Source organism: Paroedura picta, chromosome 6 (assembly GCF_049243985.1).
Source record: "Paroedura picta isolate Pp20150507F chromosome 6, Ppicta_v3.0, whole genome shotgun sequence".
Lineage (NCBI taxonomy): Eukaryota > Metazoa > Chordata > Lepidosauria > Squamata > Gekkonidae > Paroedura > Paroedura picta.
The window spans coordinates 87,196,499-87,215,470 of NC_135374.1; the positions used below are offsets into that span (position 1 = coordinate 87,196,499).

General features: G+C 40.6%; 2 protein-coding genes across 11 annotated transcripts in view; both read right to left on the bottom strand.

Annotated features, from left to right (window-relative positions):
- Positions 1-3,910, bottom strand: part of CRACDL (CRACD like) — a 65,810-nt gene extending 61,900 nt beyond the window's left edge. The window contains exon 1 of the mRNA XM_077343474.1: positions 3,439-3,910. The gene's annotated coding sequence lies outside the window, so the exon portion shown is untranslated. The remainder of the gene's footprint in view (positions 1-3,438) is intronic.
- A 4,547-nt stretch (positions 3,911-8,457) lies between these two features.
- Positions 8,458-18,972, bottom strand: part of TSGA10 (testis specific 10) — a 38,261-nt gene continuing 27,746 nt past the window's right edge. For 6 of the 10 annotated variants that reach the window (XM_077343484.1, XM_077343485.1, XM_077343480.1 and 3 more), the window contains 3 exons: positions 18,277-18,381; positions 17,068-17,202; positions 12,534-12,716 (listed from right to left, as the gene is read on the bottom strand). In XM_077343484.1, the coding sequence (XP_077199599.1) occupies positions 12,566-12,716; positions 17,068-17,202; positions 18,277-18,381 (391 nt within the window). In that variant the 3' untranslated portion in view covers positions 12,534-12,565. Of the gene's footprint in view, positions 9,619-12,533; positions 12,717-15,748; positions 15,859-17,067; positions 17,203-18,276; positions 18,382-18,972 lie in introns of those variants that run through there. The other 4 variants (XM_077343482.1, XR_013232077.1, XM_077343481.1 and 1 more) reach the window with 4 other exon arrangements.

An 18,972-nucleotide genomic window follows, 5' to 3' on the forward strand; every position in this document is an offset into this window, starting at 1 on the left:
TATCATGCAATATTTTTTCCAATGATTACAAAGCCAGAAAAACAAACACCTGTAAGAATGTCAAGCCTTTTCCCTTCCTAATCTAATCCTTGCTGTTGGCGGCTGCTGACTGAGAGGTCCACTCTAGAATATGTATAAAATCACCACATTAGTAACCTTGGAAAGTTATAATCCCAAGCAATTTGCAGCCCAATGAACATAGAAATACTTGGCCAGAGCAATCAAAATGCATCACTTGTTTTCTTCCAAAACATGTGGTTCTGGAAGTAATGAGGAAAGATTTCCAACTGTTTACATTTCCATTATTTTGTAACTCGTATTCAAAGTCATAAATGGCTAATGAGTGAACTAACCCTTGAACTCTAATTCAAAGTATGGGACATCCTGGATATGCAGGTGTGGCTTTAAAATGTATTATATTTTGATATATTCTGGAATGTTTTAAGAAGCTGAACAAATCATACAATAACAACATAAGAACTAGTATTGCATATATCACACATAGTTTAACTGGCACTTGACAAAGATGTGAACATCCTCAATCTTACTGTTATCACTGCAATGGATCAATTATAGTTGGCATATACTACAGAGATATCTTCTGTATACAGATACACAAACTCTAAAGACATTATACATTTTGCAATATATATGTATTGTATCCCCATTACAGATCAGTTACCCATGTGACTATTACTTTACCCAGGGAGTCAACTTTCCGTGGGGTCAGAAATGGCATGCAGGGAATGGAAGGGAAAGTGGATGAAGATCTACTATCTTTGTGGAAAATCTCTGATCTATGCAGTGCTAGATGGCTGTATTCAACCCACCATGCTCATGTATTAGAAGGATACAAATTTAATTTGTGGTGTAGTAGTTAAGAGCATCAGCCTCTTCAGAACCAGGTTTGATTCCCAACTCTTCCACATACAGTCAGCTGGGATGACCTTGGGCTAGTCAAAATTCTGTTAGAGTTGTTCTTGCAGAGCAGTTCTCTCAGAGCTCTCTCATCCCTACATACCTCTCAGAGTGTCTTTTGTGGGGAGAAGAAGGGGAAGGTGTTTGTAAGCGGGTTTGGGACTCCTTCAAGTACTGAAAAGCAGAGTTAAAAACCAGCCTTCTTCTGTTCTTCATTTAACTGCTGCTGTTTTCAGAACAATCAGATGGGGATGTCTGGAGATTTTAATAGATTTGATGACTGTTTTCATTAATAAAGAGAAACTGGATCAAGACAACACAGAGGTGCTTCTGGGTGTCCTTCAAATTTGGATTGCACTTTATTGTCAGAAATAGAAGGTATTAGATGGGATGGCTCTCCCTCTTGAAGAAACAGGTTCACAATGTGAGGATACCAGTCCCAGCTTTCTTCAGAGATGCTTTCGTCAACTTTGGCTGGCACTACAGATGCACCATTTCCCAAAGAGAAATGAACCAACCAGATATGTTCCTGCCCTCACTTCAATATTACATTGATTACTGTAACGCACTATTCAAGAGGCTGCTTTTGATGACCTCACAAAACCTTACACGACTCCAAAACACCGTGGCAACCCTGTGATAGATATATTCCACAGCACTCATATCACACTTGTCTTCATTGGCTTCTACTTTGTTTCTAGGTACAAATCAAAGTGTTGGTTAAATCTTTATATAACCCTAATGGATCTGAGACTAGGGTACATGAAAAACATCAGTCTGTCTCCTTTTAGGCTTGCCTTAGTCATCAGATACTTTTCTTCAGGTGCCTCTGCCAACTTTATTGAGGTGGCAGAGCCTCCTACATGGCAGCACTAGAAGGTTACTCTAGGAATGATGGTGTTTTATTGATCTTACTGTTATTATCTGCACTGGACATTTTATCAGAAAGGCAGGACAGTAATCTTTCCAGTAAGTGAGAACTGGGACAACATATTACATTTAGATTTGACGGCATGTTTTTAAATGTTGTATGAATAAGTATTGTCTGTGGAGATATAAACGTGTATTTATATTTATTATTTTGATGTGCTAAAGGTGGTTGGATGATCTTCTGAAAGCTTCCCAAGGTATACATTAGGCTACAATCTTATATATACTTGAGAGGGAGTAACTTCTTCTAGTCATAGTGGATCTTGCTTTCAAGTAAACATGCATAGGAATGGGTTGCAAATATACAACTGTGGAAACAAAGGATTCAGATGCCGCCATTGCAAATATACTACTGTGGAAACTACGGTGTCAATCAATGAACCTTACCTCCGACAAAATGTAAGGCCAGTGACAAAAACAGTACAGCATTGAGAAATTGCTGATGATTTTTGACCAAAAGTTTCTACTTAAGTTTTCTACTTCACTCTTATAAATGTAGCAGCAAAACGCAATAAAGGATGCGAATTGGAAACAAATAAATGTCTGATTTCACCTACTCTGTAATTAATGTAATTCAGATCCATTTGAGAAGATACCAAGATAGCCCCTCCCCTTTTGCGGGTATTAAACCAGCCACATCGAACAACTTTAAAACTGGAGTGCTGACTAGTTACCCCGGCCCTTAATAAAACTTTAAACATACCACCCAATCATCATCATCAACACAGATAAAGTGAGATAGAAGGCGAATGTTTTATTTCCATGATATCCTGGCAACAGAACTAATAATCAGGATTGCCAACCTCCAGGTGTGGCCTGGAGATATCCTGGAATTACATCTGATCTCCAGACAACATAGACCCACTCTCCCAGAGAAAATGGCAACTTCGGAAGGTGGACTTTAGAACACTGTACTCTACTGATGTCCCTCCCCTCCCCCCATACCCCATCTCCCCCTGATTCCACCCAAAAATCTCCAGGAATTTCTGAACCTGAAATTGGCAACCCAAACTGTTATCAATATGGAAGAGAGATGTCAGCGTTTGCAGATTAATTAAACCACTATAAACACAGATTCTTAGCGCTTGGTTCTATTTACATAACGATTAACGAGAGATTCTCCGATCCAACAAAAAAGGTCTTTAAAAAAAAAGAGGCAGCGAAGCCACCAACAGAGATTTACCACTTGACCGGCTCCCTGGAAAAGGACTTTGAGTCTACAACTTAAAGAGCCCGGCCGAGCGCTCCGGGGTGGGGGTCCCGGATTCACTGGAGGGGCGGTGTCATTGCCCCCGCAACAGGTCCCCCGCTTCGTATAAGCGAAGCGAACGGAGGCAAAGCCAGAAATGAGAAGAGAAAGAGGTATTCGAAGAGCGGCGAGGCGACAGCTGGCAGCCCTGGCCTGCTCACCTTGGGAACCCCGCGCGACATCCGGCCAAGCTCCCCCCCCCCCTCCGGAGAGCAGCCACGCGCTCCACGTAACTGAGCCCGGGGCACAGTCCTATAACCTACTTTCACTCCCACGCGCCCGCAGAGCCCCCTTGCCGCTGCAGCTCGCCGACCCACCCAGGGGCCGCCGCCAGCACTCACCTGGCTGCCTTCAAGGCGAAAGGGGGCTCCCTAGGGCGGGGGATCCGCCTGCCGCTGCCGGAGGCGGGAAGAGAAACGCAAACACCTTGAGGCCGGGCGACGGCGGCGACGAGAAGAAGGAGGAGGAGGAGCGAAATGCCCGGGGCGCTGCCAGGGAGAAAGGAGATCGAGGCTCCCTTGGCTTGGCTGCAAGCAGGCGGGAGCAGACCCCAGTTGGTTTCACACGCGCGCGCGCACCCTCCACCCCAGCCCCAGTCCTGGGGGTCGCCTCAGCCTCCGTGCCCGCAAAGCAGATTAACCAGCTGGGGGTTGTAGCCGCTCGACGGTTGGACTTGGACCAGGAAGACCGGCGGCGCTCAGTCCTTCGCGGAGCTGGGCCAGTCGCTGTTTCTCCGCCGAGCCCCCTTCACAGGGCTGTTGTGAAGGCAAAAGGGCGATCGGGACAAACCATGCAGTGGCGCCTCCGCCGAGCCCACATAGGAAGTCTTTAGAACTGGGATACTGGAGTCTAGAATAGGCTAGGGGCGCTTTCCTTAGGTGTGTCCGGGTCTCCGTTTTCAGTTCAAAGGTGAACGCTGGAAATCCCAGCCAAGGCTTCTCGTGCTTTCATTGGCATAAAATATTTGTCAGTTTTTAACTTTTGTAACCAAGAGCAAGTAGTCTTGCCTATAAAACGGGTGCCACAGTAGACAGACAGACAGAAGGCAAATGCCTTGAAGTAAAATTAAAAGGCCATTGTACAAAACTAGATTTGACTGCTGTTAAGCAATGAGTGCCCAGATTTCATTTCTATTTGAACAGATTCTCTGAAGATACAGCCTATAAAAAGTTTAAGTAAATATTTTTGTAGTATTACTGTTAGGCTTGGAATTAATTTACAGACCTGAAATGTAATCAGTCATCACCTCAATTTTAATTTTTCCTTAATACCATTTTTTTCTGTTATTCTAACAATATTGCCTTAGCAAGTGAATGTATTTTTATGCATTTCTCATTGAGTCAACTAAGGAAATTTTATCATTTTGCATGTAAACTGATACTAAGTTGTTACATGTAGAACAGGGTGATAAATAGTAAAATTCTACAGGCCAATTTCTGCACTACTTATAGTAGATCGTATCGTAGCCTGTTTGTTGTTTGCATTGATTTCTGTAATCCTGTTTATTTAAAGCATTTATCAGCTTCCTTTCATGCTTATGAAACACTTCCACGGTGCCCTGAGTTGGCCACCACTGTGGAGCCATTGGCCAGGGCTACTGGCTCAGCCGCCGTCACCCTAGCCAGCAGCATGACAACTACCTCAATCGCCATGCACCAGGCTGGCTGGCTGAAGAGCCATTGGCCCAGCCACAGAAGGAATGGCAGGTAGGGGCGATGGAGCATTCAGGGAGGGCCCACCGCAAGTGCACGTTGCATTCCTAGATGCAACAGGCTTTCAAACTAGTTTAGTAATAAGTGTTTGTGACATTCCCTTTGGACAAGTTTGCATTGCTCTTGCTTTGTCATAATGTTACCTGTGGAGGACTTGCAAGGCCTCAGACTGGAGAGTGTTGTACCATCTTATTCCTCCTATACCAAATGAAAACAAAAACCTTGACAGATGACTGATTAAACTCTTAACATTGCTAAAGATCAATGAGAAGCAAAAGTAAAAGGTGTCAGAAATAGAAGTCTAAATGCAATTTTCCAGCAATCTGCATGCAGAGACAAAGAGAACTATTAAAATAACCAGTGTAAAGAAATAGAAAATAACAAAAAAAGTACAAGAGATCTGTTCCCAAGATCCAAGGAATCATTTAGCTTTCTGAAAGATCAACATGGAAACTATATTCAGTGGACAGGATGAAATAAAGCTGGGAACAAAATACTGAATATATATATATACAGAAGAAATTAAAAGACAGATTCCTTCAAAGAAGATACAGAACAGGAATCCTTCAGCAATACCTTCTTAGGCTAATCAGTGAGGGAAATACTGAGGGAAGGGAAATGAGATTCCTCCTGCAAGTCCTTGCATCTTCCTGCTTGTTTATCTGAAAGTATAACTATATATTGTGAGTCTTCCTTGTGAATAAACCTGCATAGCATTGTGACACAAGACTGTTTTGAGTATTGCCATAATTAAACAAACCTTCACATCTGTAAATCCTTCCAATAGTAGAGTATCTTATACTAAAGTCTTTTTATTTATTATTATTATATTTATATTTATTTATTTATATTTATTTATTATATTTATATACTGCTCAGGGCAGTTTACAGAAAACAGGGAAGGATACAATTAAAAGCTCCTATGTATTATTCTAAACTCATTTGCTATGTGTGAATTAATTGTACTGTACATCAGGAAATTGACCAAGAGAAATCTTGCATATTAGACTACTTACTTACACACAGTTGATAATTAGAAAGTATACAAAGAGTTGGTTCTTATTTGACACTTTTCTCTACCTGAAGGAGTCTCAAAGGGGCTTATAATCTCCTTCCCTTCCCTTTCCCCACAACAGACACCCTGTGAGGTGGGTGAGGCTGAGAGAACCCTGATATTACTGCTTGGCTAGAACAGCTTTATCAATGCTGTGGCGAGCCCAAGGTCACCCAGCTAGTTGCATGTAGGGGAGCATAGATTCAAACCCGGTTTGCCAGATTAGAAGCCCACACTCTTAACCACTACACCAAGCTGGCTCTCCAGTTGCTCCTGTTCTATTTCCCCTTTGAGTTTCATCACTCATTTCTGTTACTTTATCATATGCAAGAGGATAGGTAAATGTCAACATTCAAATATGTGTGTGGACAGGGTGTTTCCTTACTTTAGTTTCAGTGCATTACCATTCTAGTTGAGTTGTCATCTAACTTGTTTTGACACAATCATATGAATCAGATAGCATTGTTGGTTTGGATGTACTAGAGAATTTAAATTGCATATACCATATAGGGGATTGCTTAGGCATCTTTAAGTGCAACTAGTTATTTCACTATTATATACCCAACAGAAAAGTGGATATGCCAATCACAAAAACAGCAAGCAGAAGTAAGCCAGATTGGTGTATTCTCACATCAGCCACCTAAAAGGTAAGTTAGGCGGAGGCTATATGACTGGCCCAAGGTCACCTAGCAACCTATGGAGGAGTGCAGATTTGATCCCAAGTTTCCCAGATCCTAGTCTGGCAGACTGGCACTCTCACCTCTGTGATATACCACCAGTCTTAACCGAAGACTGTTTTTGCTACAAGTTCACATTATTTAGCATTTCTCATATTCAAATACTATTTAACCATGCTATAAAAGTGTATTCTTTAATTTGCATATTTTCAGACTAGAGGAATTTAATTTCTTTTGCTTCTCAATGCATCCTCTTCAGTGTAGCTGTGTGCTGCATTTTAAAATAATTTGATTGCTGTCTTTAGTGATAATGCAAATCTTCTCATTGACCACTCCTGTTTAATAAATAGTCCATGATCCATATATGGAATGGCATCCCCGAAGAGTTATTTTGTTAATAATTATTCTAGTAGGTTCTGTAGTTTTATCTCATTTCTCTCTCAGGCAGTTGACTTAGAAAATGGTGGAGTCTTAAAAATAACAGCAGTACTATGAAAATGCTCATAAGTATGTGCTTCATCATGTAAAAGAAAATTCCCTGAAATGGAAAATAGTTTCATTTCTTTGATTTTTTCATTCACTTCAGTATAAGACACAGTATCCCTTTAATTAACTAAATTAATCAAATGCAATCTGAAAGAGCGTATTTTACTCTTGAAATCAATACATGATTTATGAACAGTTGTCATGCCCACATCCCCTGATGTGCTGCCAGAGGATGCTCTGGGACCCACAGGAGACCAGGCACTCTTTGCAAGCCAAATGCACCACCTTCTGGGCATGGAAGTTCAGCTGGAGATCCAGACCAGTTTGACTTACTGGGCAGAGTGCCCTGGTCCCAGCCAGGAGCCAACCCTACTCTTTGTACCAGTATCTCTGGATTTGGAGCCACAGGCTTAATCCAGGCCTGAAGACTTGCTGGAGCAGTGGAGAATGGAGACAGCACAGGCAAGACAGATGACAGCTTGCTGTCAGAGTAGATGGTACACAGCTGAAGGCATTGACTCTGACAAGGATTGAGCCCAGCTGCAAGCACTTTGGTTCCAGTGCTAAGAGTCTCCAGGTTGCTACCTAATGAGAAGCCTTAGCCAGTTTTCTCCATGGGTGAAATGCATGGCCATCTGCTTGGACATCCGTTTCCTGCTCTTCCTGGTGAAACACTCTGCTCTCTGGTTCCTGACCTTTGCTTGGCTTCAGACTTCTCTCTGGTTCCAGACTTCAGCTCAGGTTTGGATTGCCCTTTGGTTCCCAACCCATGTCATTTGAGGACCTTTCCCCAGTTTATGACCACGGTACAGCTTTGGAACTCTCCCCTTGAACCTTTCTGATTGCAGCTGGGCTATAGACTCTACTTCACTCCTGTCCCGCCTCCCCTTGTGGTCTGAACTCCTTGGACTGGACTTTTTGGCTTGACTCTTGGACTTTGCTTTTGCCTAACGATTTGGTCTTGGCTAGCTGTCCACAGAAGTACCTGCTCAAATTTGGGGTGCAACCCAGCAGGGCAGCGCAACAGTTTAAGTTATACTGTGGTCAAAAGAAATTGAGATTCTGTTACAAAATTAAAATTGACATTAAATACTAATAGTGTTTAATGGAATTACTACAAATAACCATTTGCCTTCATTCAAATTCTGGAGTATAGCTATTAGCATGAAATAAACTTTAAACACACCAGACACCTGTTTTTATGGATATGAGTGGCCAGGCTATGCTGTGCCATGCCATTAAAGAAAGCGAGACTTGCATGACAGCCTACTAAGTCCTTGTCCTTAAGAGAGTTGTTCAGTGTACACCTTTTCATAAGTAAGTCCCATTAAGCTCCATGGGGCTTAGTTCTGAGCAAAGATACACAAGATTCAAACATTAAACTAAGGAATTTATTTTTTCTATTAAGGATTAACCTTAATGTTACTTGTTATAGTTTTTTGGACTGTATTAATTATAAATACTTAGATAAAATGTGCACAATTAGTCAAAATGAAATATTTCAAAAATACTATATATATACAGTTGATTTAATTCTGATTAATTTAAGAATACCTTTTTAAAACAAATAGTCTAGAATAACACAGGCAACAAATACATAGTACTATACAGATTTTGGAAACAGGTGAGATAATAAGGAGGACATAATCATTGTTTTGCTCACTTTCTCAAAAAAGATGCACTGGATTAAACATAATTAGAAATACTTGTTTAAAACAGAAGAAAGGTCTACTGACATTCCCTTTATTTAAAATATAGATTTAGTGAAAAATGAATAGTTTAAAATAATAAAACAAGAAGTTTGAATCAATCAAATTCATATTTTTGGTCAACAATTTACAAAGTTTAATAGTGAACCTAAGAAATACATGATATGGTTATACATTACTTGTGTGTGTCTTTGAAAATATGAAAACAGGTGTTCATCATACATGCAAATGTCACTATATCATGAAACGCTGAAATAACTGAAATTTCTTGTTCAATTACTTGATTTAGACTTGCTACCTCAGCAAGTAAGTGCTTAGAAGTGGTTATACAATTGCAGGGTCAGCTCAATGTTACCGCATATTTATATACCTTAAGTAACAGCATGACACTGTTATGTTCACAGGTAAACTGTTGGTTTATTTACTTTGAAATCAAATTGCATTTGGATTTTTTAGATTTTTTTCCAAAGTTCAATCCTTTACCTTGTCTTCTCAAGTGAAAATATTTCATAACTCAGCAATAATACAACCAAATTATAACAGACGGATAAAGAAATAATGATGAACGATGTAATTTTTTACTATTTTCCTCTTTGTGATAGTAATAACTTTTCTTGACAAGTCATACTCCTGTCATGTTTTCTTTTCCATATGACAGTTTAATAATGGACAGTTATATAAAACATCAAAACAGTTTTCATTCAAGTAGCCCAAATTAGATATTTTGTTTTCTTCAATTACTGTTTTGAACTTTATCCAACATCACTTGGATTAAAGCAGTTGTTTTAATAAACCCTGAATTCAGTTTGACAATTGCATTTTTCTAATAGATTTCAGGATTTCCCATATCTTCCTCAATTAGAAGTCTTTTGAAATACAATTCCTGTAAGAGAGGGAGAATTGTGGCATTTTAATTGTTTTATCCAGTGCTGATAATTCCCCCTTAATTTAAGTGGTAAATACAAATCCCTTTTTATGATTCTACCTTTTAGGCCCTTGATAAATAGAGCCTGAAACATCATGCTTATATAAATATATAATGCTTATATATATTATGTCCTCACAAATCTGTGTGCACACACATAATATTTTCTTCCACTTCTCAAGTTTTCATTTGGTCTAACATTTCTCAGTATTCACCCTTCAGAAAAATAACTGCCTATAAAATCAGCCTTGAAAACCCTACAAGGTTGCCTTCAGTTAGTAGTGACTTGATGGCAAAAAAAACCCTCCCCCCCCAAAAAATAAATCTAACTCTGTGTGGAATAGAATCCAGCCTAAAATTAAGAATTGTTGAGAAGATCCCTAGTTATCCTCCACTCCCGTGGCTCTGTCTCTTTATTTTTTATGTAAGGCTCATGTAATCAAAATTTTTCTCTAATACAAATATTTCAACTACAATATAAACTGATATATTTTTCATAAATAAATACAGGACTAATTAATCTATTTTCAGGCCCATCACTACTCAAAGAGAAAGTAATATTTATAAATAGAACCCATTCATTGTTTTCTATGCTTTGTTTTCCAGGTAAAACCAATTTGTTTTATAGATAGCAGTGACCTCTTATAGCAATGAAAATTCAACCTAAATGGGCCTGTTTTTTCCTGACTTCTAAGAATTCTCAATTAAAAAAAAAGAACAAGATAAAAATGTATGCTTTTCACACACGTTTTCTATGGTAGCTGGAAAAATACACTAAAGAGGAGGAGGAGGAGGAGGAGGAGAAGTTCTTATATGCCACTTTGCTCTACCCATAGGAGTCTCAACGCAGCTTACAGTCGGCTTCCCTTTCCTTTCCCCACAACAGGCACCCTGTGAGGTAGGTGGGGTTGAGAGAACCCTGATATTACTGCTCGGTTAGAACAGCTTTATCAGTGCTGTGGTAAGCCCAAAGTCACCCAGCTGACTGCATGTGGGTGAACTCAGAATCGAAAATGGCTCGCCAGATTAGAAGTCTGCACTTCTGACCCCTACACCAAGCTGTATATCCTTAACCATTGTTGTTCCTCTATATATTTCTGAAATAGCCTAGGGGGTGGGATGTGACCGGCTGTCCAAGTTGGAATAGCACCAATCAGGGTGCAGCCAGCTTTACCCTGATTGGCCCTGCTCCTGCGGCTCCCGCTCTCCAGCCCTGGACTCTAGCCTCTTTGCTCTCAGACAGTGCCTGGAGCCAGCAGCAGGTAAGGGAAGAGGGCCCTGGGCAAAGGGTCGTGGTGGAGGGCTTGCTAACGAGGGTCTCCTGGCCTGCTAGGCTGGGCCTGTTGACAAGGGCCTCTCGGCCTGCTGACTGCCTGCTAAGGAGCTCTGTCTCAGCCCTGCTAACGAGCTGCCCAGCCCCCACCCACCCCACTTGATTTTCCTGCGAGCTGCGGCCCAAAGCCACCCTAAGCTGCCGGGCCAGGGGAGGGGACCCTTTCAAGGGCCCGTTCTTAGGAACGGGCTTTGAAACTAGTACATACATAAGTAGGTCAAATTCTTACAATGAAATTTCAGAAGTAGTGAATTGTCAGCACTGCCACTGAAGTAGAAAGCACTTACTTTTTCTTGAAGTCTGATCTTAAGTATCTTCCTGCCTCTTTAATGGGGGTGTATAGCATGTGATTTTTAACTTAAGAAGAAATAGGAATAGTTCTGTGCAAAACCAAATCAGTTCCAGACAGCTGATTATATGTGGACGAGGTAACTAATGGGCCTTCGGCAAAAATTCTCAACAAATTATGTTAGCTGTAACAGAGCTATTTTTGTGCTTTCAGATTTAAGGAAACACAATATGGTTATAACTAAGGCTGGAGACCTCAGCATGGAAATAAATCTCAAAGAACTCATTAAGGTCTTGTACCATAATACTGTGCAATGAGTTCATTTTTTAAAATTGTGATATTTATTTCTTCAATTTGTATCCCGCCACTCCCCAATGGGCTCATGGTGGGTAACATGGTCTTAAAACCCCATTAAAAGACTTAAAAACCCATAACATGGCGGATGATTTCCCAACCTACTTCCCTATCCCAACTAGAGGTGTTGAAAGTATGTGAGAACAATCTTGGAGGTGGGATTATTTTAAAGATGTTAATGTATCAAGAGGCTGATGAGGACACTTTGACACAGGTTGAATATTATTCAAAATGAAGGAAAGAATTTCTCTTGGTTCTACATCGTATATAGTCTCGTAATAACAGACTTACTAAACCTGTAGTGAACTGGATTTTCAGGGATAACTTTATGATCCCCTTTTGGACTATGAAAACACTGAGCAGGGCTACTTCAGCATCATCATGCTCCATAGCAGCAGTGGTACAATGTCATCCTAGGCTGGCTCCAACTTGTGGTAAATCAGATAAGAGAAGCCCAACCTGAAATCATGATTTCATCACAGATCACCTTCTAAAAACTTACAACAGCTGTTAAAAAGTGGCATTTACCATTAAGTATCAGACATCAATTCTTGTTAAGTTCAGTATGTGCTGTCACCTTCACACAAACTGAGTCTGGCATGAGCCCAATCATCACCATGAGTTGACTGTTCAAGTGAACTGACCCCTAAAGACCAATCCTGACATTTGAGTTATGATACCAGGGAAACAGATTTAAATTAATTTGTCAGAAAAACACTAGTAGTAGATTAATGTGCCACATTAAGTCATGCAGAGTAAAACTAAATAGGCTGTAAGGGCTTGTGACTGAAATTGCAGGTAATTTAGATTCATTTGCTCAAAATTAATCTGTAGAAAAATTAGATACGAGTCCAGTAGCATTTGTTAATGACAAAATGAAGGATGATGTCATATCCGTTGGACTGCATGAACACATTTATTCAAATCTGTTAGTCTATGCCCAAAGAAAGGCATTTGGAACAGAAATGATCTCCTAGAGTATCTTCTGTAATAACGTCACACACATCTGAGAGTCTGTCTGTCTGTATCTTCCTCTTCAACTGTTTATTTGATGTGCACAGGAGATATGCTGTTGGAAAACTGAGAAGGAGGGGGAGATAAGAGACTGTATTTGGGAAAACTGGAAATCTTTCACATGGAAGAGAACACTGCAAATGCTGTTTCCCACAAAGAGCTGCACAGGGGTGAGGCTTTGCCCTGCTTTAGAGCAATATAAGGACCTTCATGATCACTGCAATTATACCAATTCCCCTTCCATCTCAGACTTATTTGTATGTCTACCAACCAATACATCTTATATTTAAAAAGGGGGGGAAATACCATCACATTTAACAAACCTGGAAGTGAACACGAATTAGACTGTTCTGACCATTATTGTGCTCCATCTATGGGAACAGGTTGTAGCTTGGGGATGCTATTACGTTTGTTAAGTTTTTCAGTAAAGACAACCCTTTGTGTGCTCTTGCCCTCAGGGATGAAGCTACTAAGCCTACAGAACGCAGGCCTACTCTGGTAAGTAGTGCCTTGATCCCACTTTCTTAGAAACGTGATCTGGCTACAGTTGTCTATGCTCTGATCACATGCAAACTGGAATGTTGCAGTGCAAGTGACTGTCACAGACCATAGGGAACATAATTTACCTGTGTTGAATTTCAATTTGGTTCCAAGCATAGTTCAAAATACTGGTTATTAACTTTAAACAGCTTGGAATTAGGACATTTAAACAGCTTCTTGTTCTCGTATCAACCTGCTCGCCAGTTAATAACTTTGGCAGAGACCTTCCTTTGTATACCCCCGCCCCCAAAGGTGCCACATGCACCCATTAGGGATAAAGGGTTCTCCATGCTGGCACAACATCGCTAGAATCTCACTCTTCTTGATAGACATATAGCCTTCTTGGCATACAGCCTTTTGTAACTTTTAGGTGCTAAGGGAAAACTTTTTCATTCAGCCTTATTGTTGAATTGACTGGCTTTTCCTACTATATAAAAAGATGGTATTGATAGATATAATCATGTATAGTTTGCTTGCTTTTATATGAAACTAGTAGTAAACTCCATTGCATAATGTGACAGGGGCTAGATCATGGTTTGGAGTGGGTTTTGTGCTTCCCTTGGAAGCTGGCAACTAAGAGGAGGTCTCTCTGTGCAGAACAGTCCTGATCTAAATCAGGTTCAAGCAAACCTAGGGCATGTGGACTTCCAGAACATGAACCTACAGCTATCTGGCAACCTTACCTCCTCTCTGCAATGTTTCCTTGACCTGAAATAGGCCAGGGGCACTATGTGGCTGGTTGGGTGGCTGTGGAGGCATTATACCCTTTTGAGCCCCACCTTCAAACATCAAGGAATATTTTCAACCCAGGGATAGCCAACCTCCAGGTGGGGCCTGGAAATCTGGAATTACTAATCTCCAAACTATAAAGATCAGCTCCCCAGGCAGAAATGGCTGCTTTGGAGGGTAGACTCTGAGGCACTGTACCCTTCCAAACTTCACTTCCACTGGGCTTAGCTAACATTGTTGCTCAGCTGGTGATGTCTGCTCTTCTGAAGCCTGGAACCTACTGCTGGCAACTGTAGTTCCTGTTGTTTTCTGCAAAGCCAAATTGTTGCCTAATAAAACTGGAAAACCTAGTTCCCCCCAAAGTTTCACTGTCTGCTTTCCTGTAAGCCTTTTGTATGTGAACTCCCAAGCTTCCTCCACTTGAAATTCTGGGCCACTTATGCTTTTTATTTCATAGGACCTTCATGGCAAATTCTGATTTTTATTTATCAGGCCAGGCTTAAGCAAAATCACTTCAGCCCCTAGAAGAAGAAGAGTTGGTTCTTATATGCCGCTTTTCTCTACCCGAAGGTATCTCAAAGTGGCTTACAGTCACCTTCTCTTTTCTCTCTCTACAACAGACACCCCGTGAGGTAGGTGAGGCTGAGAGAGCCCTGATATTACTGCTCGGTCAGAACAGCTTTATCAGTGCCATGGTGAGCCCAAGGTCACCCAGCTGGCTGCATGTGTGGGAGTGCAAAATCGAACCCAGCTTGCCAGATTAGAAGTCCGCACTCCTAACTATTACACCAAGCTGGCTCTCTCCTATGTCTCTCCAGCCAGTTGCTTGTTCACCATTTACAGTGTCAAAATATTCCTTATTTAGATCTCCCTGCACTTTCCAGACTCACAGGACCCCTGCTGGTCTGCCTGTCTGTTTGCGCCAAAAACTACAAACTGTTGCTGGTAAGGACTGGCCAGAGCCTACAGCCCTGGTAGGACTCACCTGCGCTACTCCAACCTCAGCCTGCAAGCCTCTACCATCATCTCTACTCTCCTATTGGCCTGTCAGTTTGCGCCAAAAAATACAAATTGTTGCTGGTAAGGGATGCATCTACCATTGTCTCTACTACTGCTGCTCATCTTCAGACTATAAAGATCAGCTCTATAGGCAGAAATGGCTGCTTTGGAGGGTGGACATGGCTGTTGTGTAAAAGAAACATTTGAGCCTCCCATACAGGGTTGTTGTGCAGATGAAATAGGAGGCAAAAGAACTCCCATCACAGTATCCAGTTTCACCTGCACAACAACCTTGTGTGGTAGGCCTCAAATGTTCAGAGAGTGGTGGAGGAGAGACACGCATGGCTTGGCTGCATCTGCCCTTGCGCAATGAGGCTGGTCACAGGAGAAGGGTTTTTTTCTGTGGCCTCCCTATCAGCCAGCAGTTAGGCAGAAGCTTTCCCCCCTCAAAAGGAAAGCACAGATATGCCCTCAGAGGGAGGGAAATGTCTCCCTCACCTCAGTCAGGGGCTGTTAGAGGCTTCTTTCACAGCAGGCATGAAGGGAGGAAAGGGGTGTGGAATCCTGAGCAACAGCAGCAATTGGCCCTGTGTGGGGGAGATTCCACCAATAAGAGTCTTTGGAACCTTTAGTATGTTGTCAGAAGTATGTATGAATAACATTTTATGTATAAGATAAAATTAATGGTTGTAGAAGTTACGTAAAAATCTTTGGCTGAGGCAATAAGCAATGGGCATTTAATTATATAGAAAAGCGATCAGTAAGCAGTAACTGCTATTGTTCGGAAACATAACAGAGTAGTGGTGTGTAATTTGAGGAAGTTACCGTACGTTGGGGACAAATTGAAAAAGAACCTCTTCACCTACATAGAGACATGTCAGGCTGTGTTTCCATTCTGTGGGCATCTTGCTAATATGGCAATGTTTCTAATTGAATAGAGCTGAAAAAAGACAGGAAAGAAGCAGAAGACCGTTATAAATGCACAGATAGCTAAGGCAATGGAAAGAAATATGGTTTCCAACAGATAGGTGAAAGAACAAGAGTCCAAGGGGAAAGAAAGAAGGGAGAAAATGAGCTGGGAAAGCTAAAAGCTGGTGGTACTACTCAGCTACACACCCAATCTATTGCTTATCGTTATGGCTAAACATTCTACAAACATTCCCAAAATTTGAGGGTATTTTGTTGGTTACTTATATTGCTATATCATAAATCACATCATTTATCATCCCTTAATGCAGTTTTGCCTAACTTGGATCCTGATTTGTCAGGAGAAAGGCAGGTTTATAAATATTTCAAATAAATCTGTGAAAAGCAGGCCAAAAAGGACACATAAGTGATTCGCACTTCTCCCTATGTTTCTAGAAAGATGCATATGACATGTTCTCCTGATGCAACAACCAAATGCACATCTGCTCACAGAAGTTTTTATCTCTTTCAGAGAGCTGGAAGTGTATACTGAAAGGTGTGAATCATTCTTTGAAATCTCTAATTTGGAGAATACAAAAGCACAGACTTGTGTGTGTGTGTGTGAGCGCGCACGCACACATGCACATGCGAGAGAGAGCAATCCTTGCTTGTTTCTAATTATCACTTATTTATATGTACTGTTTTTAAAGGGAAGTATGTATTCTCTTAACTGTTTGCTGCCTTAAAGACCCCAATTTGGTAGAAAGCTGGCATATAAATCTGTTTAGGGTGGCCTTCCAAAAAAAACCTCTACTGATGTACCCATTGTGAACAAGTAAAAAAAAAAATAACAACAACAATTTCTGCCATTAGACATAACCCTGTATAACTCTGTATAGAGGTTTAGAAGTTTATCATCCAAATGCACATTGGTCTGGAACACTAGTCAAAACATGAGATTTACTAAAAGTTTGCATAGAATATTGTCAGAACAAAAGCCAGAAATTACTTGATGAGAAAAAAACTATATATTTATTGGAAAAGTAGCACTATCCAGTATAAATTGTATTTATATAGTTTACCAGATTTTGTCCTGACTTTTATGATATCTGATAGGACACATGTCCTTTCTTTATGTGATTTTATGTTAGCAATCTTTCACAACTAACAGAATAAGGAATACAATGTTTCCACTTCCCCAGAGTTCATATTTTTTCATGACTGAGCAACATGACATCCTCACCCTTCCAAAGATCTGTCTAGAGTCCTCTCAGAAGAATGGTGAAGGGAACGTTCAGGTGATGATGACCTTATCGTAGAAGTTAAGTGGTATGAAGCTGTAAGACTCTGGCGGCGAAGTTCTTGGACTGCACGCTCTCTACGAAAAAAATAATATAATTTGTTTAAGATAATAACACATAATAAGCAGTGAAGATCCTTTTTAAAGATGGATGGGGAGAAAATGTTACATAGGATATGGACTCCTTTGTGAGAATGTGATTCAAATAGCCAAACACATTGTTTTGGAGAAATGTTGGTAGCCATGAACCATGTTAAAGCCCATTGACTCACTATGCCATTCAAAGAATAGTAACAGGTGACTGTGTTGCTGACCCATATGGTATTTCCAATGTGGAAAATACTCCTGAAGTCTGTTTTAAAGGGCAGCCATATTAGTATGTTATAGAACAACTAGATTTAAGATCAGTAGCTGGACTTACTTTGGCTATGGAGATATGAACAGCTGAGCACCAAAAATTCATTTCCTAGCACAGGCACAGTGGTGGAGGCTGTCCTCTGGTCCTAAACTATTTAGGGCTTTAAAAGTCAGAAAGGACTCTGAGTCCAGAAAAAGAAATAGGTTACTAAGAAGACAAACATCTCTCTCAAGACCAAAGTTCGTCTCTTCCAGACACTAATCCAACCAATCCTCCTATATGAATCAGAAACATAGATTTTACTGAAACCTGACATAAACAAACTTGAGACCTTCCAAATCTGCCTGCGGCAGATTCTGGGAGTCTCTGTAATAATAATCGAAATGAGACAATTTGGACAAAATGTGACAACCAACTCAAATTAGAGAACAAATCCAAAAGCACAGATTGCAGTGGTTTGGCCATGTCTGCAGAATGAACACCAACAGACTGCCTCATAAACTCCTCTGGTGAGAACGACCAACTGAATGGAAGATCCAGTGACTGGCGCCAAAGAAAACATGGCTTAAATAGATCAAGGAAAACCTTAGAAACCAGCGATTGACTATCCATATGGCCAAAACTACTGCCACCAATCTCCAAGAGTGGAAACATATTATAAGTGAAACAAAAAAATCCAGCAGCACATACAGCAGTGTATTGGCTGAGAAGACAACCTGCTGCTCCATCAATTGCAAGCTAGAGGATAAGGGAAGAAGTAAGTATTAAAAATGAACAATGTAAATCCAACTTGCCTTTCAAAGCGTTCTGTGCCCAACTGTCTTTTGGTGATATCTAACTCAGATTCCAACTGAGTTATTGTATTTCTGAGTTGTGAAAAGTCTCGATAATGGATAGCACTATGAAATACATAAAATTACAATATGGTTTGATAAAACATTGCAGCTATGCAAATATAGTAAATTAAACAGTAAGATTAACTAATTAAGATCCACCTCTAGTGTATTCGATACAAGAAGTGCTGGAGAAAATTCAAGATAAAGAATACTGTGCCCCAAAATCTTGAAACACCTTCAGCTCTTAATTTTTTTAAATAACTTTGAACAAAACCATGTATGTTGTGTACAAATAGAGACATATCGATATTTAGACTTATGTAATCTTATTCCAATGACTCACTCTCTGCCATACACATACACACACTCAATTCCTTCTTCTCGAATGCTGTCCCCTTTCATAGAACTGAAGAAGCATAACAATGGCTCATTGCTGTAGCTTTTGGTCAAGTGCAGGATAGTCACTGAGATTTCCAGAGATTTCTGAAGAAAAGGAGGGGCAGTGATCGTTCCTTCTTTGCTACCACAGACATGGATGGCCTCTTTTGCTGTTTTCTGGCTCCTCACCTCATTCTGAGGCTGGGGAGGCTTTCTCCATAGAAAGCTTTTTACAGCACTCATCGGAGGAAATTTAAAAAATGAAGTAGGACAACA